General features: G+C 42.8%; 3 protein-coding genes across 4 annotated transcripts; 2 read left to right on the forward strand and 1 right to left on the reverse strand.

The window, feature by feature from the left end:
- Positions 1-840: 840 nt before the first annotated feature.
- flot1b (flotillin 1b) lies at positions 841-7,592 on the reverse strand. The gene is made up of 13 exons (XM_069656650.1): positions 7,504-7,592; positions 6,292-6,342; positions 5,788-5,863; positions 5,419-5,509; positions 4,786-4,929; positions 4,495-4,614; positions 3,879-3,974; positions 3,642-3,794; positions 3,204-3,385; positions 2,991-3,036; positions 2,706-2,843; positions 2,371-2,535; positions 841-2,270 (listed from the first exon to the last, which is right to left on the reverse strand). The coding sequence occupies exons 2-13, from the start codon at positions 6,332-6,334 to the stop codon at positions 2,247-2,249; spliced, it is 1,278 nt and encodes a 425-aa protein (XP_069512751.1). The 5' UTR covers positions 6,335-6,342; positions 7,504-7,592; the 3' UTR covers positions 841-2,246.
- Positions 7,593-9,861: 2,269 nt separating this feature from the next.
- Positions 9,862-14,459, forward strand: tubb5 (tubulin, beta 5). Its single transcript, XM_069656846.1, has 5 exons — positions 9,862-9,999; positions 12,556-12,664; positions 12,905-13,015; positions 13,109-13,353; positions 13,474-14,459. Exons 1-5 carry the CDS (start codon positions 9,943-9,945, stop codon positions 14,284-14,286), a joined length of 1,335 nt encoding a protein of 444 aa, XP_069512947.1. The 5' UTR covers positions 9,862-9,942; the 3' UTR covers positions 14,287-14,459.
- A 1,352-nt stretch (positions 14,460-15,811) lies between these two features.
- On the forward strand, positions 15,812-26,537 carry mdc1 (mediator of DNA damage checkpoint 1). Of its 2 annotated transcripts, XM_069656844.1 has the most exons (12): positions 15,812-15,826; positions 16,492-16,656; positions 16,790-17,395; positions 17,471-17,549; positions 17,678-18,960; positions 19,870-19,932; positions 20,064-23,146; positions 23,566-23,703; positions 23,827-24,009; positions 24,241-24,366; positions 25,006-25,116; positions 25,224-26,537. In XM_069656844.1, exons 2-12 carry the CDS (start codon positions 16,521-16,523, stop codon positions 25,425-25,427), a joined length of 6,012 nt encoding a protein of 2,003 aa, XP_069512945.1. In that variant the 5' UTR covers positions 15,812-15,826; positions 16,492-16,520; the 3' UTR covers positions 25,428-26,537. The 2 variants fall into 2 exon arrangements, with proteins under 2 accessions (XP_069512945.1, XP_069512946.1); XM_069656845.1 differs by lacking the exon at positions 15,812-15,826 and having other exon boundaries at positions 16,489-16,656.
- The last annotated feature ends 316 nt before the right edge of the window (positions 26,538-26,853 follow it).

Consider the following 26,853-nt stretch of genomic DNA (forward strand, 5'->3'; position numbering starts at 1 on the left):
TTGTTCGACCAATTGTCTAACATTAAAAGAATTTACCACAATTTTTAAAACAAAGAAAAGCTGAAGCTTTTACATTTTTAAAGGATGAACTCTCATATATTTAGAATTTTATCATTAAGCTCCTGTGAGGAACTTTTGGTTTGTGTTGATTTTGGCGCCCCCTGTGGACAAAGCTGCACCTTTAATCTCGTTACTGATCTTGTCCTATTCATGCTTTAGTGGTAGTTTTTAACAAAAACGTCTAATCTGCCTTCTTTAAATAGTCATATGTATCACTCACTGTAAATCTTTGTCACTGAAAATGTAAACAAAGGCAGCGGGAAGTTAATCGCTTCGTCTGACACCTACCCCCCCGCGAGCAGTTTCAGGCATTAAAAATAACTATATAGAAAAAATCACTCCTGTCGTTGATGGTCTAGTTTGCTTTTGTAGGTCATAAAGAGACAACAGAATTAATTTCAGTATGTTGAATAACCACCAAAAAACTCCTCACAGGAACTTTGAACTGTTGGAAATAAAGGCGCTGGTTTTGCTCCGTTGTTAGAGCAAGCGCCCCATGTAGAGGCGACAGTCCTCATCGCACTGATCGCAGGCTCGACTCCCCGTCTGCCGATCATTTGGTGCACGTCATCCCCCACTCTCTCCTCCGCATACTTCCTGTCTATCTTCAGCTGTCTAATAAAGGCAAAAAGCCCATAAAATACTTACAAAAACATAATTTCCAGAAATTATTACAAGGTCTTTAAAATACTCTATTATCTCTAGTCTGCTGTGTGCGGTCTTGAATGAAACTTCAGCCACTTTAAATCAATTAAATGTTGAATGAAAGACAGCAACATGTTTTAGTGATTCCACTTATATTTTATTGTCTACAGATAATTTCACTATAGATAAATCTTGAATATTTGACACTAGTATACAACTTCCACACTATGTAAAATCTGCTTTGCCGACTTAAAGGACAGGCATGCAACAACACAATTGAACTAAACTGAAAGATTAGTCAGAAAAGCGTACAAAAGAAGTAGAGAGTAGAGTAGATTTGGCTTTCATCTACCGCCACCGACAGTGATGGCCAATGGCTTCTGATCAGTTGCATACGAGGACGTTTTTACCTGACAGAGAAGAGTAATAGTCTTTATTAAAGAAGTTAACTTGGCTTCAATGTTGAGGAGTTTTGACCAGGCACTTGGCGATAACAACATGCATAAGGCTTAGCAGCGAGAAAAGTCTCGTAGTCAAGAGTGTTAAAAAAAGGGAAGAATTAGAGTTACTGATAAAACAAACCTTTTAAAAACTATAGACAGATTATAAAAGGAAAGGACACAGAATCTAAAGATGACTAAATCACATTACAGTGTCTACTATATGTCAGTTTGAACTCCAAGCAGCAAGCACATCAAAGCAGCAGGCTGGTTAGTGAGTTAGTTGGTGGTGGTCCTTTTTAACTCATACAATATAAAGGACAAGATTCATGAAGACACTGCAGCAGAGACAAAAGTCAACATTGTTTTTTCCACAACATACTTTCAATACCTTCAACAGGAAACCCAATAAGCTTGCTCCCATCGACCACTTCCTTCCCCTTCATTTTCAATCACATAGAAACGTCTCCCACTTGCAGTGCAACTGATCGCGGGTGTAGTAACATAATCAGTTATTACACTGAGACGTGGAGTAATCCAGCAACGACCCAACCGTGCCTCTTTATAATGGACTAGTGCACTGTTAGTAGTAAATAGGACACAACAAAAAATAGCAACGATATGCCCACACGCAAAGCTACAAGCGGATGTTGTGATAAAGAGCTGAGCACCAATTAATGATTTAAAAGGCACAAAGAACTTTCAGCCAAACAATTTCAACAATAAACAGTAAGAATAAAACACAATGACAGCTTATTGACCTTGTTCCTATGCAGGGAAAATTAGGTTGATTGTAGAAAGATAAGAAATCTTTTATGACTGAGCTAAAGTGGAGCAGAAGTTTTTGTCTCGTGTTTCTACCGCAGAAAACAACAACTCAGACCAGGGATGAGAAATAAAACACAGGAAAGAGGAACCAAAAATCCTGTTTAGCTGGAGAAGGAACCATTGAGTGAAACACATGCATGCACAAGGACAATCAGACAGGACTATGATGATGCTGAGTCGTTACAGTGGTTATAGGCACGAGGCGGAGGTTTGGAGCTCCTAGTCTGAATATTGGTGACACCTCTCCGGATTCTTTCTCGTCTCCGGCTCTTCTTAACGCACCGTCTTTCCTGTAGCCTGCAAATTCAGGGAGAGAAACACGAGACTATTACCATCGGCTCCATTCTTTAATCACACACATTATCCTCCCGTCCTTCACACACACGCCGCAGCGTACCTGGGAGATGTCGATTCCAGTCAGTTTCTCCACAGCGTTAGGCAGCCTGGTCATTATGTCGAGCACCTCTCCGGCAAGCTTGGCGGCTCCCACCTCAGAGCCGCCACTGGACACCATGGTGATCTTATGGGCCGCAGAGAGTGGCTTGCTGATCTCCTCTGCCATCTGGAGGACAAGAGAGGAAAAAAAGGGAAATGAATACAGTGAAAAGCGAGAATGTAGCACAGAAACAGAGTTCACAACTTCCGTTAGTGTTCCATTGTCACTCATTGTTTGATCACACAGCTCTAACATTCGTCTTCCTCTATTCACTCATCCAGGAGAGTCAGACTGACCAGTGGCAGTTTCTCCAGCAGCATGTCCACCATGGCTCCATCCTTGTACTGCTTGAAGGCCTCTGCTTTCTTGGTCATCTGTTCGGCCTCTGCACGGCCCTTAGCCTCCAGGGCAAAAGCCTCAGCCTCGCCCCTCATCTAAGAAAGCACACACACATATAAATAAACACAAGTGTACAGGACAAGTGTGTAGTCCCTATAGTTATAAGGATTGGAAAATGTAATATAATTAACAGGCATGGAGGGAGTATTTCTAAAACAAAGGAAGCATGCGGCAGGACTCACCCTGATGGACTCGGCCTCAGCCTCAGCCTCCATGATGAGCTGCAGGCTGAAAGGAGTGACAAGGTTACAAATTGTCTAACTGTCTTAAGAAATGTTGTCCTTTTTGATGCTGTTCATGTGCTGGATGCACAACAAATGATTCTTTCGTGTTTTATAGATTTTCAGCTGTCATCATTACCATACAAGATAACAGTATCATGTCCAAATACTCACCGCTGAGCCTCAGCGAGCCTCTCCAGACGGTATTTCTCTGCTTCTGCGGGCTTCTTAATTTTGGCCTCCAGCTCCTTCTCCTTACGAGTGATCTCCTGCTCCTGCAGCATGATCTGCTGTGTCCGCTCCACCACCTGAACCTGCATCTTCTCATTCTCGATGCGCTGCTTGGTCTTGGCCACCTGCGGATCAACGCAGAAGAGAAGGTGGATTCCAACACCACTTAGCCTTTGACCACTGAAAAGACATCATCTACAATCTGGGATGTTCCTATTTGTACAAACTGGAAAAGACGGCCTCATATAATCTGTGGATGCGGTTTGGACAAGCTGAACAAACCGACCAGGACAGCCTATCCTTTACCAGGAAACATGTTAAGTTTTGGCTGAAACTTCACAATAAGTTCTCACAGATTAGATCATGAACAGAAGACTTTACCTGCAGCTGATAAGCCATCTCTGACTCAGCCTTCTTGGTGTTGACCTCGACATCATAGGCGGCCTTTTTCAGCTCGTAGTCTCTCTGGGCTTTCGCCATCTCAATCTCATTCTTGTACTGAGCTGACACCTTCTCCTGCATCGCGTTGGCTTCCTGTAGAGAAATCATAGATAATTCTCATTTTATATTATCCATACTGCAAATTGGCAGAACAGCAGGGATGCAAGCTCATCTTACCCTCATGACAGCATCTCGTTTGTACTGAGCCTCTCCGATCCTGGCATCTTTCTGCACCTGGGCTGTTCTGGCTTTACCCAGGGAGTGAAGGTAGTCCTGCAAGAGAGTTAGTTTTAGCGTGGTTTTATTTTGAAGTGACAGGAAGTGGCCTGTTCAGTGCCTTAATGCTAGCTCTAGAGATTATTTAAACATGAGATGCAAAGTCCACTTCATTTACCCCCCTTATTTTTTAAGTCAAATGTTCAGTTTAAACGACACGTAATGTGGGTCATTATCCAAACCTTCCACTGTGGTGTTTCATAATGACAACACAGCTTGAGCAGTTCAAAGTAAAGGCAGTGCATTAGACAAACAAAAGCAAGAGCTGGTGCGGTTACCACTGAAGCACTTAGACCTAATTCATCACTAATGTCCAGAGCGGTTGGGGGTCTGTCGAGTCAGACATACTGGGTCAATATTAATCACTTAAGTTCATTACGTTCTGAGGAAATCATATGAGACTAAAAGCTTTCAAGATACAAGCACACCGTGACACTTCAGATTCCAGCTGCTCAAGTAATCAGCGTTCGTGTTGTGTGTGGATCGTCACTGGCAGATAATGAACATATTAAAGTACCTGATCATCATGAACATCTTTAAGCGTGTAGCTGACAACTCCAATCCCCATGTTGACCAGGTCAGAGGAGGCCACCTTAAAGACCTGCTCGGAGAACTTCTTACGGTCCTGGTAGATCTCCTGCACACACACACACACACAGATACATTTAACGCAGTTATTACATGGTGTGTGTATATAGGCACTCACTTTGTGGTTAGGTTAGAGCTGAAACATTTAATGCTTCTAAACAGTCTTTAATGGGAGTGGAAAATGCTTATCAAATACTTTTAACAACATCAGTGCACCAACCTCCACAGTCAAATGGGCGATGATGGCTCTCTGGTGTCCCTCCAGTGTTTCAAGAGCAATCTGGGCGATCTCTGGCTCAGCCTTGCCCATGAACATTTGGCAGGCGGTGGCCAACATCTCCTTGTTCTGGCCCTGGATCTTCACCTGGAAAAAGACAGGAAAAGAGAAAGTTAAAAAGCATGTAAAGGGTTGGACATGGAATAGACTGGAAAAATCTGGCATTAAACTTGCCGATAAAATGCGACTTCCTTGACAAATAACTAGAGACTAAATTCATTCCCTGTGGGGGCGTCCAACTGACCCTCTCCATCTCCATGAGAACTTTTCAAGTGTCAACTTCCTTTCCAACATTTTATCCAACAGTAAATAATCTTCCAAAGAACTGAATATGCCTGCCGTGGGATTACATATATACACGACAGTCATGGAGAGCCACAGGCCTGTACGTGCTTCAGTCTGCGTGTGTAGACATGTGCTTCTTTAAAACAGTAGTTGATCCCCCTCTCTACTACATCCTCTGCAAAATATTTTCAATCTATTACAATATCCTCTTTCTGTGGAAACACGCACAGTTCTTTGACTCCATTGTACAAAAGCCCTCTGGCTCTCAGTCATCCACTTCTCCAAGCATACCTGTGCAATGCCAGTGACAGAGATGGGGACACCATGTCGGGTGTAGACTTTGTCACTCTTCACGTTAAGGGTCAGGGTGTTCAGAGTGATTCTGAGAAAAAAAAACAGCATAAAAATAAAAAAAGATAAAATGGATAAGATAATAAAATATGGCAAGGATGAAGAGAGGAGAGGGACAGAGGAAATCAAGTCAATTATCAGCCACAAAAACAAATCCCTGTGCTGCTAATGACAAGAGGCCTGGTAATGGAAACAGCATGCAGAAAAGATATCAGTAACCCTTGTTTGTTTGTTGACTTCTTCATGATATAAAGTAGTTATGTTGTGATTAAATTAAAATAGACAAATGGACACTGAAAATGGGATCACCTCTGAATCTGCTGGATACATGGGAGGACAAACACTCTGCCTCCAGCAATCATTAGAGGAGGTGAGCGGCCAAAGCCTGGTGGGAAAGAGAGGCGGGGAAAAGCAGATAACATAAACAAAAGACTACCACTCAGTAACATACAGCTAGTTACTGGTTTAAAGGCATAGTTCACTTGCAACCTGTATTACAACAATGTGTATAATGCAATACAGCTGGAGCCTACATAGCACAGCAATGGAAAATTCCTAGATTACTCCCAACTGACAAGAGATGTTGCTCAATCACATCTTACGACGTGATGATTGAATCACTCACATGACACAGGTCTACAGGTCCACTGTACACATTACTTGTCACCCTTTATTACAGGACTATAATTACACATTGCATTATGCAGTGACCTCCTGTAACTTTATTACAGGCCTGTGGAGGGTGGAGTGTCTGTTTACCAAACCTTTCTAAACACTTTTTAAAGTGAGGCAAAGAATCAACAAATATCTTACCAGACACCACCATGGCTTCATTGGGTCCACATGTGTAAAACATCTTGATTCCTGATTTGAGCCAAAACATTCATGTTAGACATTGTCAAAGGCAGGTTTGGTTCACCTGAATATTGCTTTGGTGCATTTCTAAAGAAATTGGTAAGTAAGAAACTAGAAAGCTGCATATATTAGGGATGCACGATATTATCGCTTATATATTCTATATATTTTATATATTTCTGCCGATATTTTCTATTGATAAATTTGCCGATTTAATTATGCCTGAATGCTCGATGATCAGTTTTTAGAGCCTATTATTCTCATTTATTAAACACTGCGGAAAAGAGTACACTATTTCTCTATTTCAGTTGGCTTTAATCGCCTTTTGTACATAACCTTAGTATGAATACTTTTCTTTTACTGCCCAGTGAATGTGTACATTTTAAAAAGCACTGTATTATCTTATTTCTGCATCTGCCAGTGGGCCAATGCAATAAGAGTAGGCATGATATCAATTCCACTACAGGGGAGACTCGATGTACTCTGCAATTAGGTGGGAAAAAACGTGTGCCGAATATATCAGTATTGAAAAATATTGGCCTATCTGATATTGGCAAAAAAAATCCAATCTGGTACATCCCTAGCATATATGTTAATCTTATATTTAATTTGGGTTTTATCAGAGGATTAACCCGTATATTCTGGGAGAGGTTAAACGATAAATGAGACTAATATTTACATCCATACGTGTATTCAGAGAGAGTTGTAACGGCATCAATTGTACGAACTCAGAGGGTACAACTGACACATGTCTATGTCAGTCATTCAACCCAGACCCTTAATTATGCCTCCATATTCTCTCAGCCAACCAGACCACTCCTCCCCCTCTTAAAAGGGTAAACGGGTCAGTGTGGCTAGCAACATGTTGTCCCCCTTGCTCAAATACCAAATTAGCGATAGCTGAAACATTAATTAGAGCTCCAAAAACACCTCGTTGCTAAAAGAATAACGTCAAACATATAGTATATTAAATGTTCGACCGAATAACGGTCAGCTAACGTAGCTAGCTTCGATGCTAACGTTAGCTAACTCTTGCTGTTAAATGCAGTGAAATCGGGACCTGGTCGATAACACCCCTGCGCTTGCGGAAAACAGACCAGTGTTTATAAGACAGTTATTAACTATAGCTGAACGATAAACAAATGTAGCTGTTCGTTAGCTTTAACTTACCGAAATCCGGTCAGTATAAAAGGCAATCCTTAATGGTATAGATAGAGATGAGTTGTCTTTTGTTATCGTCAGGCAGTGAGCCGTTTCCCGTCAACTGGAATGGCAAAAATGTCTGTTTGTAAGGGGAAGTGACCAGTGACCACGCCCATACCTCATTACAGCAATGCCGTGTGTCTGTCGCCATCTAGTGGTCGATTGAGATAACTGCACTGTTTGTGGCTATGTAATCATCTCTGTCAATGGTCTATCTATATATCTGTCTATAACTGCTCTGCTCTGAAGTCGCCTTTTATAGTGAGCAGCTCTGCCTGAAGCTGCACTCTCACATGATAACATGCTTGTGTGTGCATTGAATGTCTGATTTAATGGAGGATGCAGCACGTAGGAGACACTGCACACAAAACACACGATTAAACAACTAGAATGCAGATTTTTAGGTTTATAATGTGATAAAAATAGTTGTCTGAACATATCACATTAATAGTCTCAGGTTATATTTTAACCTTCACCATCAATGTTCACCTTAAAATAAATCAGTTTTATCCAAAGCTTCTGTTGCATGTGAATGCACAAACGTTACATCAAGCAACATATTAATAATCAACTAATCACTTATGTATGTCAACATGATTGGCTGGAGTAGAAATAGGTGAATTGCAACCTTTTCTGTTTATTTATATATGACTGTAATACTATATTACATTAAACTCAGTGGCGAATACTTATTGGGGTGCACCACTTTAATCAATGATGATGTTTTATTGTAGAAAACACACATTTATTTCACATCAGGCTTTTTGTACTCTGCTTTTATCAAAGTGTATTCAGTTGCAAATCAAAAATCCTACAGCAGCAGAGTTCTCTGTCAGTCAATGTTAAATCTCTAATCTGATTATTTTGTAGACATGCATGGCTTTGGATTTGCTCCTGTTTTTTTCCCCCCTCACTATTAGATGAGAGCTGTGACCAGGGGCTGGTTCAGTCATCCACTCCAACCAGATATCAATGATGAAGCCCAGCGTCTTTACAGGGGTGTCTGCAGCAAAGATCCTCCTCTTAAGTGTCCAGGTTTTTGAGTCAAGGATGAGTGAAGCTTTTCATAGGCCTCTTCCATCTCTTAACACAGATTGAGCACAAGTTTCCTGATTTGAGACACAGCTTATTTAAGTAACTTATCGCTTAATAAATATATACCCAACATTTGTTATGAAGCTGTGTTCGCATACTTTTTCAAAAATCAAACACAAGCAAATCACAAAAACCAAATTCAAAAGCTGCAGAGCAGAACTTAATTGGCCCTCAGTGGCTGTATTTCAAGGCCAAGAATGACATCAAGATTTTAAGCCAACGTAAACGAGAAGTCCTTGAAGTCCTGAGAGAAACATAAAACAAAATTTGCAAATCTATATTTCCATGACAACTGGCAAACTCCTTCTGCAGATAAATATTTGATTTGGCTTCACTTTATTGTCACAGATTTTTGACTTGCAGCACGAGCTGTACACTGTTTCACTTGCTTTTACATTCAGTACTTATTAAAGGCCTTCAAAGACAAAAAGCGCTTAAACATAATGCATTATATCAAAACTGACAGTAACATTCTGGTCTACTGAGACCTCAAACTCTGGTTCACAGACTGAGGAACAAAATACATCACCATCAAGATCCTGTAATACGATCAACAGCTCCAGAAAATGCATCTGGAACTATTTTTAAGATAAGATCATCTGTTATTGATCACCTAGAGGGAAAGTGTGGGTGACACAGCAGTCTAAAGACACACATAAGCAAGCATACTTAGAGGCCATTAAAATGTAATTATATAAGAATTCAAATTGATAGAAAGTATGCAAGAAATGTTAGACTCAGGTAATAGCAGTATGCTATACAAACCAAGTGTTGTATGGGAGATAGAGTCTACAATAACCCCACCTATTTCCACAATATTGCCAAAGCACCCTGAGGAGAGGGGCTTGAGCTGACTGACCTCATCTTGTCCCAGGCTTCAGTCTGACTTGTCTGCCATCTTTTTACTCTGCAGTAGGTTTAACAGCAGGAAGAGTAACTTCAAATTGCTGATGTAATGCCTTCTGATGTGTGTAACAAAATCCACTGTAACACATTTTACAGGGTGTTTCTTTAGGACAACAGCTGGTAAAATTCTGCTCAATCTCTCTATCTCATTTCCACTCCCTGATATGCTGCAGCCATCGCCCCTCCTCCTCCCGGCTCAGGGTCAGTTGTCTCAGCCAATCCCCGCGCGCAGCAGCTGGGGTCTGGGTATGACCACGCCCCCCTCCCCTGCCCCAGCCCAGCTCTGGAAACGCTCCAACATTATAAAGGCATTGTCCGGTTCTTTCCCACAAGTCTGCGGTGTGCTCCCAGAGCCTCTAGAGTAAAAACGCTTCTTCTCGTCGTTTTGAAACTTTTGCATCCACTATGAGGGAAATCGTGCACATCCAGGCCGGCCAGTGCGGTAACCAGATCGGTGCTAAGGTAAGAAAAACAGCATTATTGAGAATTTATTTATTCCGTTACAAAATTATGTTTTCTCTTATTGTTGAAAACGCCAATGGCTCATTATGCAGGACTTACTCATTAAGCGTTTTTTATATTTTATTTAGACTGAAGACAATGGACTCCTTTTGTCTCATTGTGCATCATTAAAACACATTCCTGTCATATATATGATATATTAGTGTACGTAAACACATCATAATGCAGATATTATGACTTTTAAACAGGAAAATCCCACTTTCAGGGTCTATTTTTTGTGTTTTTCTGTCTGAATTGTGTGCACTGCGGTAACTGGTGGGTGGGTGTGGATTAGCGGACCGTGCCTCCTCTCACAGAAATAACGGTATAACGTGGGTCTTGTGTCTCGATGGGTTTTGTTCATACAACACCGGGCGTGTCTCGTCTGCAAGAATTCAGATGAGATGACCTCAAGAAGAAGACATTGTCTGGGCACAAGAGAAAGAAAAAAAAATCAGTCTATTCTTCACTTGTCAGAGCCCCTCAGTCAGTGTACTGAGCACTCCTCTGGCTTCTTTGTCTTGCACAGGCAGATATGGCTGGTATTTCAGACAATGAGTTGGAAGCTGGAATGGGAGGGCTAGTTATTCCTCCCGCCCTCCAACACACCTCCCTACAAATGACCAGTGATCAATATCCCATATTGATTAGGTTTTATTTCTGCGGGCTGTGGATGCAGACTGCTGGTGAGAGAGCAGGGGAGCTGTGGGAAGGGTGTGGCATGGATAATTGGTGGAGAAAGAAATTGTTCTTTAAAAGAAGTGCATTTTGTGAATGACATCATCATTTCACCTGGCAGTTAGACACTCTAACATGCTCACTTTTGCCAACTTATATGCAATTTTCACGCATTTGGCACTAAATTCCACTTAAGAGGGTCCTGCAGTCTGCCTCACAAGTACAATACATCATCACCCACCCTCTCACAGCAACAATGCAGTCTGCTACAGCACATGCCTTCCTGGCCCATTATTATCTCTACCATCTTATTACCTCCTTTGGTTTTACAGTACATCATTTGCTACAGACAGCATATGTTTAAATTTGACCTCTTGAACGCACCCAGGAATCTTGTCCTTGCCCTCTCATTCAAATACAGTTCAGGCCTTTCTATAATAGTGTGCATCATTATCGCAGTGGTGCTCCGCTGCTGGAGATTTAAATGCCCTGAAAAGCGGGGGCCTGTCTTTTTGTAATCAATGTCTTTCCTCTCCTAACCAAATTAGGGGTGGGGGAGGAATGGAGGAAACAGCTGATGCACAGCAGTGGGTGAAGTCACTGGCTTCTCAATTGACTTAATATGCAATTGCTGCCATTGTCCTGGGAGAACAGCTGTAGGACATTAACACAACAAATAACCATTTTACATCCTTTTAGTGGAATTCTTAAAGTTGTGTGTACTTTTCTAACGTCAAGTCGCAGTAAATAAATATATAGGCTGGTGCAATTGGAGTTAATGCAGTAAAAATGTATCCCTCCTCCTTATTAAAGGCTAGGGTGTCACATGTATCTTTGTGTTTGCCCAATATGGTGTTAAAACAGCTACTGGTGGCGTGGCAGTGCACATCCCCACTCATTTTCCATTCCCCCAGGACTCATTGACTCAGATGTCCGGTGGATATGATTGACAGACTTGCTGAGGGGCTACATTGTGGTGAATTAGGTCAGGGTGTGGCATTGCTTTTCTGCTTATAGTCCTCATTCTTTCACTGTGGTTATTTTCAGCCTTTACTGATAGCCGTCTAACGTGTCACCGTCATGTATCTGCCAGTTTTTGTGGCCGCTCTTTGTTCTTCTTATCCTGCTTTAGATCTCCCTCATATTAAGGTCACTTGGTCATTTTTGTTATACGTGGTTTTATTTAAATGTCATGATACTTAGACCAAAGCTGACTCCCAATCTCTTAAGTACTCAGCTGCAATACAGCCCGCTTATCCAGATTAGACTAAATCCCCCCGTTGCTGCTGTTAGCAGAAAATCACAGGCTATATGACAAAAAAAAAGAGCCCGAGTTGGACGATATCGCAAAAATATGTGTATGCAAATGTCTGCCTGTGTGTGCAACAGTCACACCCGCTTGTGGGATTTAATGCATACAGACTGTGAGTGTGGTCTTTAAAGAGAGAACAAGACATGAATACAGATCTGAAGACAATCAGTGTCTTCAGTGTGGTGTGACAGCCTGAAAATGGAGTTTATTCTCAGTTCTGCCCGTGGGATGATCTGTAGCTGCTTTGTTCGTCTCCTTTGCACTTTATATCTGAAAGAACTGCATTCTGCAAAGTCAGCAGTCAACGACTGTGGAAATATTAACAGCTGCATTGTGTTAAAGGGATAAAGATACGGCTTAGTGAATAGGAAAAAATCCTGTCATTTACATCAGCCCCCAAAAATGCAAAGCCACTGCTGTTTTCCCCGTTTAAAGCTCCCAGTCCCAGAAACCGCAGTGCTAATGGAGGGATGCGTACTTTCTTTGCAAGTAACTGTCATGTGATACCTTCCATTTTGTCCCTGCAGTTCTGGGAAGTTATCAGCGATGAGCACGGCATCGATCCAACGGGGACTTACCACGGAGACAGTGACCTGCAGCTGGACAGGATCAGTGTGTACTACAATGAGGCCACAGGTCAGCTGCTTTTCCAACCACTGATGTGTACATACATAAAGAATATATTGTGTCTTTGCGGTTTAATACTGCGGCATGTCAATCTAGAACATGTTATTACCTTTTCATGTCTCCTGCCGTGCATGGATTTTCTCACATCATATATCATGCGTAACATCCAAGACTGTGGTTTCCTATAATATTAAGCTGGTATGTTTTCTCTCCCTCTCCCTCATGGCTTTTGTTCTCTTTCTTGCGCAGGAGGCAAATATGTTCCTCGGGCCATTCTTGTGGACTTGGAGCCTGGCACCATGGACTCTGTGAGGTCTGGACCCTTTGGGCAGATCTTCAGACCTGACAACTTTGTGTTTGGTGGGTAGCATGAATCCACATTCTCATATTACTGCATGACTAATGTTTTGGAGGAAATGAGAGTTCACCTGGGTGTCACTCCTTCCTTTTCAGGCCAGAGCGGTGCTGGAAACAACTGGGCCAAGGGTCACTACACAGAAGGAGCTGAGCTGGTGGACTCAGTCCTGGATGTGGTCCGCAAAGAGTCGGAGAGCTGCGACTGCCTGCAGGGCTTCCAGCTCACCCACTCTCTTGGTGGTGGAACTGGATCCGGTATGGGAACCCTGCTCATCAGCAAGATCCGCGAGGAGTACCCCGACCGTATCATGAACACATTCAGTGTGGTGCCTTCTCCAAAGGTAACAAACCCATGCGATAGAGCGTGACAATTGGGGGTTTTAATTTGAGCTTCTCTTGCCTGTGGTTTTCTCTATTGAAATCATGAGACTGAAGAAAGATGCTGTGTTTTCTGTCGCCAGGTGTCAGACACAGTGGTGGAGCCTTACAACGCCACCCTGTCAGTCCATCAGCTTGTAGAGAACACAGATGAAACCTACTGCATTGACAATGAAGCACTGTATGACATCTGCTTCCGCACCCTGAAACTGACCACACCCACCTACGGAGACCTTAACCACCTTGTGTCCGCCACCATGAGTGGAGTCACCACTTGCCTGCGCTTCCCCGGTCAGCTGAATGCCGATCTCCGCAAATTGGCTGTCAACATGGTGCCTTTCCCCCGTCTGCACTTCTTCATGCCCGGCTTCGCTCCCCTGACCAGCAGAGGCAGCCAGCAGTACCGCGCCCTCACAGTCCCTGAGCTCACCCAGCAGGTGTTTGACGCCAAGAACATGATGGCCGCCTGTGACCCACGTCACGGCCGCTACCTGACAGTCGCTGCCGTTTTCCGTGGCCGCATGTCCATGAAGGAAGTCGACGAGCAGATGCTCAACGTCCAGAACAAAAACAGCAGCTACTTCGTCGAATGGATCCCCAACAATGTGAAGACCGCCGTCTGTGACATCCCACCCCGTGGCCTCAAGATGGCTGTTACTTTCATCGGCAACAGCACAGCCATCCAGGAGCTGTTCAAGCGCATCTCCGAGCAGTTCACAGCCATGTTCCGTCGTAAGGCCTTCCTGCATTGGTACACAGGTGAAGGTATGGATGAGATGGAGTTCACCGAGGCAGAGAGCAACATGAATGATCTGGTGTCTGAGTATCAGCAGTACCAGGATGCCACAGCTGAGGAAGAGGGCGAATTTGAGGAGGAGGCTGAAGATGATGCTTGAAGATAAAAATGTGAAGGTCAATTCATCAATACCAAAACAATTATCGTGAAGGAACAACAACAAGATAAAACCATGAAACTAATGTAGTGTCTGGAGCATTGCTAGATTCAAACTTTAGTATACATTAGATATCGCTTGTGATTCACTGCGAATAAAGTTGTCAAACGAAAAAACTTGTTTGCCTTGCATTAATGTGTGCATATACATCATTCTTATTCGTCTGATTACATAAACCACAACTCATTCCAAACATACATAAACCACATTGAATTCCAAAATCAGTTTCAAAACAGTTTGGAAAATAAGGCTTCTATTTCCAGAAATAGTTGAATGTTAAAGTCAGCAGTTTCCTTTAGTAGACCACACTAACTCGTGCTGTTTCCTGCAGCTATGGAAAATAGCTGTGTCATTCAGTTTTGTTGTGCATGGATAAGTAGGTTAAATGTGTTTTCCATCAGCACAAAGATGTGATACAGTTACATAAACACCAGGAATCCTCACAGCAGACATGCAGTAGGCCAGTTATAGTTACCAGATAATATTGTAGTATTTAATGACCTTTCATTATATGCCCATTGCACCCTAGCATGGTTAAGATATTAATGTACAACTAAAGAAAGAACAGCATTTATTATTTGATTAAAATATCATTAAACATGCTTAAATACTTGCTGGACTCGATGAGTAAAAACATTTTATGCCTTTGTAGCTTTTCTAAGGTTTTGTAAGGTTCAAAAATCCTCATGAGAGCTATACATTTGAGAAAAAGAGAAGCAGATGCAATAGAGTAAGTATTTATATAACTTTATTATTAGGCCATATAAAAATAAGACTCCATGCTGTTGCTGGTGGCCAAGGTGTGGTTGATTTTACCTGCAACGTGCCCCGGCTAAAATTAGCTACCGACCAAGGTAGATGTTTGATAATTTATGCAGAATAAAGCACAAAACTGAAATGAGCATAGACTTAAACTACCTGTTGGTACATATACCCAATTCAAAAAGATCCCCAGTGTAACGAATTCACTCACCTGTAGGCCCTTACGTCAGAATATGTTGAGCTTTAGCATTCACATTTATCTATATCAGACAAAAAAAAACTTTCGTTTGGGACAAGTATGTAAAAAAAATAGCCAATAGAAAATTAAGCAGCATGTTAGCTACTAGAGAATGGACACTCTTTGGATACATGACATGAATCTGATGTGTGTTTCCGTTATGAAGACAATTGTACCAGTTTACAAGATCATTTACACCCTTATATGTTAGCAACACTCTATCCACTATGGCTGCATGGTCTCTTTAAGACACGGGTGTTTAGCGCGAAAATGAATGTATTAACTATGACGCATCAGGATGTTTCGCCCAATCAGTAATCCGGCGGTTTTAATGTCCAATGGAAACAGGTACTAACATGAGTGATATGTATATTGGCCAATCGCTTGCAAACGAAACGCCAATTGTGGGCGAGGTCAGTTATTTGCAGGATGTACATTTACATCTTTGTTTATTTTCTCTGAGGCTAAGTCTAGAGTGTAAAGGTAGGTGTAAAAGTGCAATATTTTTATGTATATGAAAAAAAACATACGCAAATCGTTATTTACCCATAATGAAGATTTATACTTGAGCTAACGAACAATTTTGCCATGCCGTTGGGTGAATTACTGTCAAGCGTATCTTATATTTGCGTAAACTTCCTTTGATATTTTCACGATAATTGCCCTTGTAACTTGGAATGTAATTTATTTCAAATTAAAGTCGCAAATAACGCTTGTAGTTAAAATGCGCAAGTGTAAACGACACTACAAGTTAAACAGTTGTGTTTATTACGAACTTGAGACGTTGATGTGTTTACTGCTCATACTAACGGTTAACGTCTTTTCAGATTTGTTTTGATTCTGGCCGGAAGTGGGACTGCGGTGAAGTGATGCGTCTTTAATAGACATGTTCATACACGTCCAGCAAAAGTTGTATCAGCTTTGCGTTGTAGAATCTGGATCATTGATACAAACTGCATGTTAGCGAGAATGCAACAGAAATGTTCAAGAGATCATCTAATAGCTATTTAGGCTAACGTTAGCCGCATAGAGCTACTTAGTTATATCTGCAAACGGTAGTTGACAAATACAGATCTTAAGGCTAACTTTGCTGGAATAAGAAGTTAGCATTACAATCTTAATAGCCATCTATATGTTTTTGAGTATAGGAGTCGTCCTGTCTTACCCTGTGTGAGGAATGGATGCTACTCAGATGATCAATGACTCAATCTTGGAGTCAGAAGATGAAGAAAACGAAGAGGAGAAAGGAAATAAGAGGGGGCGACCATTGGCCAAACTGTGCATCTTAAAAAATGAACACATCCCTGAGACAGGTGAGTAGTTTACTACTACTGTTATTGCATCCATGATTACATCTAAGGTTGGTTTATTTACACAGTCTACCTAAATTGCATGAACTTTTTTTTTTATATTATTGCTTATGATGGATGTTCTCTTTTCTCCCAGAGTTACCCCTCTTTTTGGGAGACAACGTGCTGGGCCGTGACCCCAACACATGCACTTTGCCCTTGCAAGCACCCTCAGTATCCAAGCAGCACGCTACCATCTGCATCTCTGCCTACAGGAGAAAGGGTTGTTTTAGTGAAGTGGACATAGAGGCTTTGGTTTGGGACCTAGGAAGCATGAATGGGACCCGCAAGGGTCGCTTAAAGCTGACTCCTAATGTACGCTATGCCCTTAGTGAACAAGACGCTTTGGTGGTGGCAGACATCCCATGTCAGTTTGTCAGTTGTGCAGTAGATGGAGTCTCTTCTCAAGGAGATGCAAGGACTCCAATGAGCAGAAATTCTGAGGTAAAGGCCAGGTTGCTAGATGCCTCGGGAGAGAAGACTGGTGATACAAGCATAAGCAGCAAGAAATGTGTCAATGGAGGTCCAAAGGCAAGGGTGTCATTACCTGATCTTGAGGACACTAAGAAGACTCCTGTCAGATCCAGTTGCCTGTCCTTTGAGCAAACTCCAACCCAGCCACAGGGGACCCTAGTCCCAGAATCTGACTCGGATTCAGACGGAGAAAGAGGGAGAGCGGGAGAGAGAAGGCGCAAGGCTCTAGGTATGTAAATGAAGTAAAATGTATATCTGTCAAGCCATGTTTTTACAATATCATCTTATATGTTATCTTTTACAGTGTCAAATTCTGACTCGTGTAAATCCAGTCCCACCTGTTCAACATTCTTGAGTCCTGCAAACAAAATCGTCCCAGAAAGGTACACGTGCAGCACATTGTTTTTAAATGCATTTATTCATATTGACACAGTGACCCACGGGTGTAAGTATGTGCTTCTATACTCCTTATTCCGTCCTTAACCTATGAATTATAATTCTTGTTTAACAGCGAGGATGAAAGTCCCATCACACCGTCGTCCTCCACTAAGAATAGGCCTTACAGACATGTCAGCTGCAGCAAGGAGGAGACAGACATAGATATGGGGCGACAGCAGCTGAAGGAAATAAAGGCCCTTGCGATTGTAGATGACAGTGAAGAGGAGGGAGGAAGAGAAGAAGAAAGAGCAGCACTAGCAGGGAGAAAGTGTGAGAAAAGTGGACAACATGTGCCAGTGAAACAGGACAGAAATGTCAGTCTTACAGGACAAGATGATTTGCCTATATTCACACCGGCTGTTGTCACAGATGTGATCCCTGCATTTAACATGGACAGTGACACAGATATGGAGGGAGAGGAGGAAGGGGTGCCATCTGAGGGTCCTGTGACCTCGAATACAAACCAACAAGCTGATCAGCCACCAGAAGCAGCCCAGTTTCACATGGACAGTGATACAGATGTTGATGAGGATAATGACGCTTTAGACAATGGTCCCAAATCTGAGCCTTCCTCCGCTGAGACCAAACCTCCCCGTGTTATTCCAGTTATCCAGCCAGAGGGCATCACAATGGACAGTGACACTGATGTTGATGATGATGATGCTGCTGTGTCAGACACTGCTACAAAAGCAGAACCTGTGTCTCGTCTGAGCACACACACAGCTGACTCTGCTCCGTCGACTCAGCCTAAAGATTTCCACCTTGACAGTGACACAGATGTTGACGAGGAAGAAGAAAAGGAAAGCGGAACAAATACTACAGGCTCTAAAATAGATGAAACTCCCCCGAGATTAGATATCAAACCAAGTGGGCCTGAATCCACCCCCTCTGCTCATCAGAGCTCACATCCAGACAGTGACACAGATGATGAAGCTACTCCTGCCCCTGCCGTCAGTGAACCCTCCGCGGCGTCTGCTGTCACAGAATCATGCACCACAGCAGACAGAGGAGCTGATTTGGGTATTCTGTCTGACAGTGACACAGATGCGGAAGACCACTCTCCTCTGGTCATACCTGTTGTTATCACAACCCTGTCAGTTTCTCCTGACAGCAGATCAGAAGCTCCTCAGCCAGATTATGATGCAGACACAGATGTGGATGAACCCAGCGTGCCCCCTGCTGGGGAGGGGGTTAATCCAGCTGAGCTTGACGTGGGCAGTGACACAGATGTAGAAGATGAGGAGGTGGATTTTGAAGAGGCAGGTGAGGGCCAGATTCCAAGCCTGTGCAGAGAAAATACACCTGGGTTGCTGGTTCCTCTTCTGCAGAACTGCTCTACTCCTGTGCAGCTCTCAGGTAATCAGTCGATCAACCTCGAAAGAGAACGTTATAAAATAAGTCGGCTTCAACTAAATATTTTTTATGGAGATGTTTTATTGATAATGTGTTAATCATTTTCTAAAATTATTGTGTGTCATATAATGTCAGAAAATAGTGCTATGTGATGTATTGTAATAGATTGTTTTGTTCCACCAGCAGTCTAAACCACTGTTTTGTTTTTTTTAAAGTTACTTATTATGATATTGAAACATAATTTGATAATTAGAATTGTCCATTCGGTTTCTTTTTATGACTACTCAATTATTCCATCTCTATAATGAATGCCCATCATGCCTTTCTTAGTATTGCTGTTTTAGGTTATTTAGTAGTGGAGGTTAAATCACAACTTCTAAGACAGAGATTAAAGCAACAAAGCAAAAAAAAAAGAGCTTAAAAGAACTTGGAGGGAAAACCAACAAGCACAAAGAAATTAAAGTAATAACAATTTAATACAACAAGACAAAGACTTCTGTTGTTGGCTCTAAAATAGAAAGAGCATCAAGAGATGCTTGAAAGGATAGATGATAGTCAATGGAGGGAACAAGGGCTGAGCGACTGATTATTTTCACTTCTATTGCAATTTCAATATGATTTGCGATGTTAAAGGGAAACATGTTAAAAATGATTATGGTGTGATTTTTGCGGGGATCTGTACCAACGATTTTACCTTTTGACAAATATTGTGCCTCCTGCGATCTGAACATTGCAGTAGGTTATTTGTGATTTGATAAAAATCTCAATTAATTGTTCAGCCCTAAAAGGAACCCAATTTTTCTTACATTTTTAAGGGCTACATTTTGAGTAGACTTCTTTATGTCAATTTGAAGACATATAGGAGACTGAATTATATTAAATTGTGTTCTTTTCCCGTCTTGATGGTTCCAGAAGGACAAGTGGAAGATATGGAGACTCAGGCTTTCCTGAGTCCCTCTTCAGGTCCACATAGATGTGAGTGAATTACTTTTAATGTAGTCATATTGCACAGTACTTATTGTTTCTAGTTGTAAGACAGTGGTTCCATAAGAGGTGAAATATTAATTTTAACAATGCACATTCTTTATTTCCTCTTGGTCTCACAGGTGCAGTCGCCTCAGCTGGAAGACCTAAAACATTGTCCTCCTTGTCAGACAGTAACGAGGATGAGGACTTTGTCGTGGCGGAGACGCAATCCTTCCTCCTCCACAACAGAGACTGCCAGGGAGACCGTGAAGTGGACCACGCCACAGAGCCCACTCAAGCTTTTGGCCTTGATTCGTCTGGTGATGATAAAGAAGAACAGTCCATCAGAGGAGGGTCTTTCCAGCTGGGACTGTCCGACAGCAGCCACCTGCAGGGTCAGGCTCAAGCTCTGGCCATGGAGAGCACCCAGGCTTTTGTCTCTGTGGAAGGTGGTGTGACCCTGGAAGAAACCCAAGCATATGCAACCACCTCAGATGCAGACAGACCCTTCTTAGAGAATGAGGAGGCCACACAGAACTATGGAGAGGAGGAGGAAGATTCTGAATGTTCTGTTACGTCTGCCAAAGAAGGTCAGGTAGATTTGGCCCTGGAAGCTACACAGGCTTATATTTCAGAACCCCTCTGTGATTCAGAGGATGAAACAGATGATGAGAGACAAAGCCCTGCTTCTGCTGAGACTCAACCTTTAGACCTACCCACCTCATCCTCTCTGGCCATGGCTGAAACCCAACTAATGTCTGCCTTTGAGGAAGAGGAGACACTCGATGAAGAAAACCCAGAGAGAGGACAACGTGGGGAAGCAGCTCAACCTCAGGAGAGACACGTCAGCAAAGCTCTGTCTGTAGCTGAAACTCAGCCCATGTGTACAAGTGACAATGAGGAAAGTGATAACGATGAGGAGGACTCGATTGTAAGCTCACGAGAAAGAAAAGCAAAGCCGCTGCAGCTTGAAGACGATCAGACATCAACGCTTACAAACTCTGACCTCTCTGCCGTTGCAACTCAGCCGATGGCTATGGGTATAGATGAAGAAAGCGACGAAGAGGACTCATTTCCAGGTCCACGCAGAAGAAAAGCAAAGAGGCTGCAAATTCAAGATGAGTCGCAAACCACAAACTCTCAGCTCTCTGCTGTTGAAACTCAGCCCATGGCTACGGGTATAGATGAAGAAAGTGATGAAGATGACTCAATTCCACGTCAATGCAAAAGAAAAGCAACAAGGCTGCTGATTCAGGAAGACTCAGAGTCACAATCCCTCCCGAATTCTGGGGCCTCCACTATTACTCAGCCCTTGGAAACAAACGCTGGCTTTCAGAGAGGAAGGGGGAGGCAATCAAAGGCTGGAACCAGTGGCAACACTGTTAGAGGTAAAAGAGAAACAAGGTCAAGATTAAGAGAAGAGGAGGAGCAGGAAGAGTGTTCTGAACTTCCCAAGAGACAGACGAGAGGGAAAAATACAGCTTTGCCAACTACTAAAGATGAGAGTGAGGAAGAAGAGGAGGTTGAGCACACTAAGAGAACTAGAGGGAAAAAATCAATGAGGCAACAGAAACATAATGAGGAAGAAAGGCTTGAAATAGAAAGAAACAAAAAAGAAGAAAAATTAGAAAGGGAAAGAAAAGAAAAGGAAGAACAAGAAGGATTGCAGGCTGAAAATGCTGAAAGGTTAAGGCTTGAGCAAGAGAGAGAAGACAAAGAGAGAATGGAGAGGGAAAGGAAGGAACAAGAGGAAAAGGAAAAAGCCGAAAGGGCTCAAAAGGAAAAAGAGGAACAATTGGAGAGGGAAAGAAAGGGGAAGGAAGAAAAAGCGAGATTAGAGCTTGAAAGGGCAGAAAAGGAAGAGAAGGAGAGATTGGAAAGAGAAGAGAAAGAGAGAGTAGAAAAGGAAAGATTGGAGACAACAAAGAGGAAACTAGAAGGGAGACTGGAGAGGGAGAGTAAGGAACAAGAAGAGCAAGCAAGATTAGAGAGAGAGGCAAAGGAAGAAAGAGAAAGATTGGAAAAAGAAAAACAAGACAAAGAGCAAGAAAAGAAGGAAGAGGAACAAGAGAACAAGACCGAAGCTCCTGCAAGAAGTCGAAGAGCATCCAGAAGAACAATTGCTGCCTCATCTACAACACAAGACGCAAACAATGATGATGTGCCGGCAAGGAGAACCAGATCTCGCTCCAACTCTTCCAACTCTGTCAGCTCAGAGAGGTCTGCTTCGAGCGTGAACGCCCAGGAGAGCAGGGGGAGAGGCCGAGGGAGAGGAGCCAAGAGGACCAGTGTGCCACCACCAGCAGCTAGTGCCAGGAGCAGCACTAGAAGGAGGACGGTGGCTGCAGGGACATCACAACATGATGATATTGCTCCTCAGGGAGCTCTCGCCAGGTCTAACTCCACCAACTCCCTCAACTCAGAGATTTCCAGCTGCAGCTTGAGCTCTCAGATCAGAGGAAGAGGAGGCAGGCAGCGAGGAAGAGGGAGGAAACTAGAAGCAGACTCTGTCCCTCTTATTAGTAGTCCGAGTAATCAGAGTTCAACTCCTAAACCTGCAGCCAGAGGCAGGAAGAGCAGGAAAGCAGAGGAATCTTCTATTGAGATTGCTGTTGAAGATGATAAAGAGTCTCAGCAGGCTAGTACCACAAGGGGGCGACAGCGAGCCAATGCAAATGGCTCTGAAGCTGCAGCTGCAGAGAAAGAAGGCCCTTCAAATCAGGATATTGCTGCAGGAGAAGAATCAATTTTGCTCAAAAGGAATGTCAGGGGCAAAGGTCAAAAAGCAGCAAAGAGTGAGCCTGTGGAGGCACCTGTTGCTGCTGCAGTCAGTAATGCAGATGAGACAAAACGAAAAGGGAGGAAGAGAGAAATGGAGGTGAACACAGAGGATGATTCCAGCAGCAGCTCCAAAATGTCTAAAGGGAAGGATAGAGCCCCAAAGACAGAGCCAGCTGCAGAAGAAGAAGCAAATGTTGAAACAAAAGATGAGACTCCAATCAAAGCTAAAAGAAGAGGTCGAGCATCCAGCGCTCAAGGAAAGAAGAATGCAAAAGATTCCCCCGGTAAAGTAGAGGTGGGGGAGGAGAGTGAAAAAATGGAGGAGGGGACTTTTGAAAGGAAAGGCAGAGGTCGTCCATCAGTGGTCCAGAAAAAGAAGAAAGAGGAGCAGGAAGAGAGTGGATCATCTGCGGACCATGATGCACATGTGGAGGCATCAGAGGTGACTTCATTACTTCATTTAAATATGCATCAAAATACAAAAACACACTAGTGTTGAAACATGAATGAGACCGAACAGAAAGCTGAGCTGTATGTGATTAGTGTTCAGTAACCTCTGTGAGTGAGAAGGAATGCTTTTATATCGGCCAAAGGCTCTGGTGCATTTTTGTCTATGACTCAGCTTTTCCAAGAATCCTAATGTACTGCAATTCAACATCAGGGACTCTCTACTCTCTCAGCTACGAGAGTAGTCTGACCTGCTCTGCTTCACCATTACTACAGTAATGAATGAAGTGTTTTAGTTATCACACAGCCACTTCCTACTCCTCCTACCCACATTTTGTATTGTTTGTTGTAATTTTTCTTAATTTAGTTTTTTCACTCTGTGCTCCCCTCCTATTTTCTCCTCATGTCTAACAGCCTAAGACTCCAACCAGCAGTGCATCCCGTAAGCGACAGGCTCCTGCAGACTCTTCACCCGTAGCAAAGACCCCTCGCTCCTCATCCGCTTCCCCGGCAGCTGCTGTTCGAGCCCGAGCTGCCAGCCAGGCCTACAAGGTTTAAAGTCTTTGTAAACATGCGATCATATCTGTCGGAGCAGTTATGCAAAAGACCCATTTCATCTTTAGGCCAAACAAAAGCTGAAGTTTGATTCCTCTTGTGTATGTGTCGTTCCCACAGGTGCTGTTCACAGGCGTGGTGGATGAAGCAGGGGAGAGGGTGTTGGCTCGTTTAGGAGGCAGCATGGCTAAAGGTGTGGCAGACATGAACTGTTTGGTGACCGATAAGGTGCGCAGGACTGTCAAGTTCCTGTGTGCGGTGGCTAAAGGAGTCCCCATTGTCACCACACACTGGCTTGAAAAGGTAAGTTGCTTTATTAGCAGTTAAAACTCCCTTAGAATTAAAGATGGTGGCGTGCATAGACGCTGCAGCCCGGCGCTCTTCTTTTATGCAATGACAATAAAGTGCCTATCCTATCCTATCCTAGATCAGTGCTCTCTCTCATAAATGATGGTGGCTGTATATAAAAAAGCACTACAGTCCGACATACTCAACTAGACGCTGAGTGTTATAGCTGTCTGCTGTCTGTTTCAGAGCGGTAAGTCCGGGAGCTTCCTGCCTCCTAAGGCTTTTGTTGTGAAGGATCCGGAGCAGGAGAAGAAGTTCAGCTTCTGTCTGCAGGAGTCTCTGAGGACTGCCAGCAGTCAGCCTCTCTTACAGGTACTCATAAGTCATTCATACTTCATATTATTTCTGTGCTTTTAATTTCCCAGCGAGTGAGAGGTCGAGTGTTATTGTTGTATTTCTCTTGGCAGATAGCACAGGGGTGGTGGGAATATGGATACTCAGGAATAGTGAGTCATGCTGGGAGTCCAGAATGTTTGTGTCACCCTCCGCCTTTTAAAGATCTATAACCCTGTGTTTTTCCTACATGCTTTACTTTTAGCTCGGCCTCCTTGTAGTTGATCGTGGTCACATATTTACAATAGCACAGAGTCAATTGTTTTCCATCACACTGTGGCTTGTGGGAAGTAATCTGACATTTATTGTTAATGTACTGGTTATGTTTGATAGGCACTTCACATAGCGAAGCAGGCAGTAATGTTTCCATTTCTAAAACATACTCTTCCTACCCTGCACTGTGTTATCAAAGCTGCTTAGGGATAGATTGATACCACATAATATGCTGATACCAGCGACTAATGGGAAATAGTATACAGGTGTAATACCAAAGTCCATTCCTAAGAGCCTTGTATGGATTTCCCGAGGCGTACTTTAAGAGATTAAATAAAAATAAAGGGAATCAGATTTGTTTACATCTTTTATACTGCATCTCTTGTTGTCTTCTCTTCCTCTCAGGGATATGAGATCCATGTAACAAAGTCAGTTAAACCAGAGCCAGTTCATATGAAAGACATCATCTCCTGCAGTGGCGCTACCTTTCTTCCCAAGATGCCTTCTTCTCAAAAGGTACCCGTCAAACTTTAAGACTTTCTCACTCAGGTCTTAAAAAAGGTCTCCGTCTGTACATCACCCCATTTATTTTACGTGTTATTACCTTCTTTATTTCCTTTCAGCCTCACACTGTCGTGATTTCCTGCGAGGAGGACTTGTCTCTGTGTGGCCCGGCTCTCTCCGCGTCTCTCCCGGTCGTCTCTGCTGAGTTCATTCTCACAGGGATCCTTCAGCAGAAGCTCGACCTTCAGACACACTCGCTCTCTGCTCCTGCAAGCAATCTCCAAGCTGCAGGAGGAAGAGGACGGGGCAGGAAGAAGACTTAGCAGCACCAGGGTATACTGCAAAGACCCACGCTATACGACACCATCCATGTGTGGGAATTCTGCCATGATTTGTAGATTACCTTACAAATCAAAGGCTGTTAGACAGTCAGCTGTTGGTCAGTTTGAAAGACTTTAAGAATGTACTTGCCACGGGCAGCAGAAGTCGATTGTTCTCTCCCATGCTTGTGAACACATTACGGATGTACTTATTTTACTGTATTTGCTGTAATATGTTAGAAACTAATTTCACATGTACTGCATCCTGTTTTGCAGGAGCGCAATGGAAGGAAAATTAAGTTACTTTTCAAATGTTTTAAGTGTCTGTCTTTTGCCTCACACCTGTGAGAAAACACAGCATTTTAAAGTCGAGAAGCTTAAAGCGACGCTGCTGCTACGCACGGTGAGAAATAATTACCCATTAACCGTCCTTGTCGCTCTCCCCTCTTATCCTCCTTGCTGTGCTTCTCCTCCCTCACTTTGTACCACAATAACACGCAGAGTACAAATTAACACTGGGAAATTGCTGCTGCTCTCTGTGTATGCTAAGTGCTCCAACTCTATCAGCGAGTTTGGCAGGTAACCAGCCATGAAGTGGGAGTCTTATAATCATGTTTGGGTGAAAGATTGGTGGAAGTGACGGGGTCTGTTTTGATGAACATCTTCTAGGTTGGGAAAGGAAAACATTGCTCCCTTCCTGATACGAAGAGCATATAGTGCCTTTTATACCGAGGTATAATCATGAACCTGGATCTGATTCATCCTGTCTCCATTAACCATCTCCACCTGCTCCATTAAGGCTTCATCCTCCAGCGATGAGATAGAGGCACCTAAATGCTGATGCTGCTTATACATCTTACAGTCCTTGTCCTTACCATACATTTACCTACAGGGTGTTCAATTATGGTTGTTAAAAGACCAGTATACAGAACTAACATTAGTGTCTTTCATCTTCCACGTGCTACATCATTGGTGTTTTAAAGACGGACACATTAGCTTGATTTCTGAACTGTTAACTAGCTAATACAGCAACACCAACATTGTATTTCTATGAGATCAGGAAATATGTCTGTATTACCGATGAAAACATTAAATCTTTTCTATTATATTTAACTGAATGTGTTCTTACTGTTTGCAACGATATGCTCAATTTGAATATTTTGTCCTCTACTAGTACCCGTATTGTTTCGGCTTGGACTCATCAATGAATGTTCTTACCTGTGGAAGACGTCTGTTTCTTGCTTTGATTAATAAATACTCAGGTTTTACTCTTCCATAGCCCTTTAACTTTAGGATCAATGACGTTTCTTTTTGGTTCTTGAAACCTGTTTTGTTTTTCAGGTCTAAAAGAGAGCTTGAATTGTATTCCAATACCTCTGAACCGATTGAATGTTGGAAAGAGTTTGATCAATGATGTGCTTTTATTTTG

Source organism: Semicossyphus pulcher, unplaced genomic scaffold (genome assembly GCF_022749685.1).
Source record: "Semicossyphus pulcher isolate SPU_LCO1_2020_fin unplaced genomic scaffold, fSemPul1.0.p SCAF_9, whole genome shotgun sequence".
NCBI lineage: Eukaryota > Metazoa > Chordata > Actinopteri > Labriformes > Labridae > Semicossyphus > Semicossyphus pulcher.

Excerpts from the sequence above, each read along its gene's own strand:
- flot1b (XM_069656650.1), bottom strand. The coding sequence starts at position 6,334 with ATGTTTTACACATGTGGACCCAATGAAGCCATGGTGGTGTCTG. Across the intron at positions 5,510-5,787 it reads TGTATCCAGCAGATTCAGAG|AATCACTCTGAACACCCTGA; the intron begins GTGATCCCATTT and ends TTTTTTTCTCAG. Across the intron at positions 2,271-2,370 it reads CTGGAATCGACATCTCCCAG|GCTACAGGAAAGACGGTGCG; the intron begins GTACGCTGCGGC and ends CTGAATTTGCAG.
- tubb5 (XM_069656846.1), top strand. The coding sequence starts at position 9,943 with ATGAGGGAAATCGTGCACATCCAGGCCGGCCAGTGCGGTAACCAGATC. Across the intron at positions 13,016-13,108 it reads ACCTGACAACTTTGTGTTTG|GCCAGAGCGGTGCTGGAAAC; the intron begins GTGGGTAGCATG and ends CTTCCTTTTCAG. Across the intron at positions 13,354-13,473 it reads GTGTGGTGCCTTCTCCAAAG|GTGTCAGACACAGTGGTGGA; the intron begins GTAACAAACCCA and ends TTCTGTCGCCAG.
- mdc1 (XM_069656844.1), top strand. The coding sequence starts at position 16,521 with ATGGATGCTACTCAGATGATCAATGACTCAATCTTGGAGTCAGAAGAT. Across the intron at positions 17,396-17,470 it reads GAGAAGGCGCAAGGCTCTAG|TGTCAAATTCTGACTCGTGT; the intron begins GTATGTAAATGA and ends TATCTTTTACAG. Across the intron at positions 23,147-23,565 it reads CACATGTGGAGGCATCAGAG|CCTAAGACTCCAACCAGCAG; the intron begins GTGACTTCATTA and ends CATGTCTAACAG.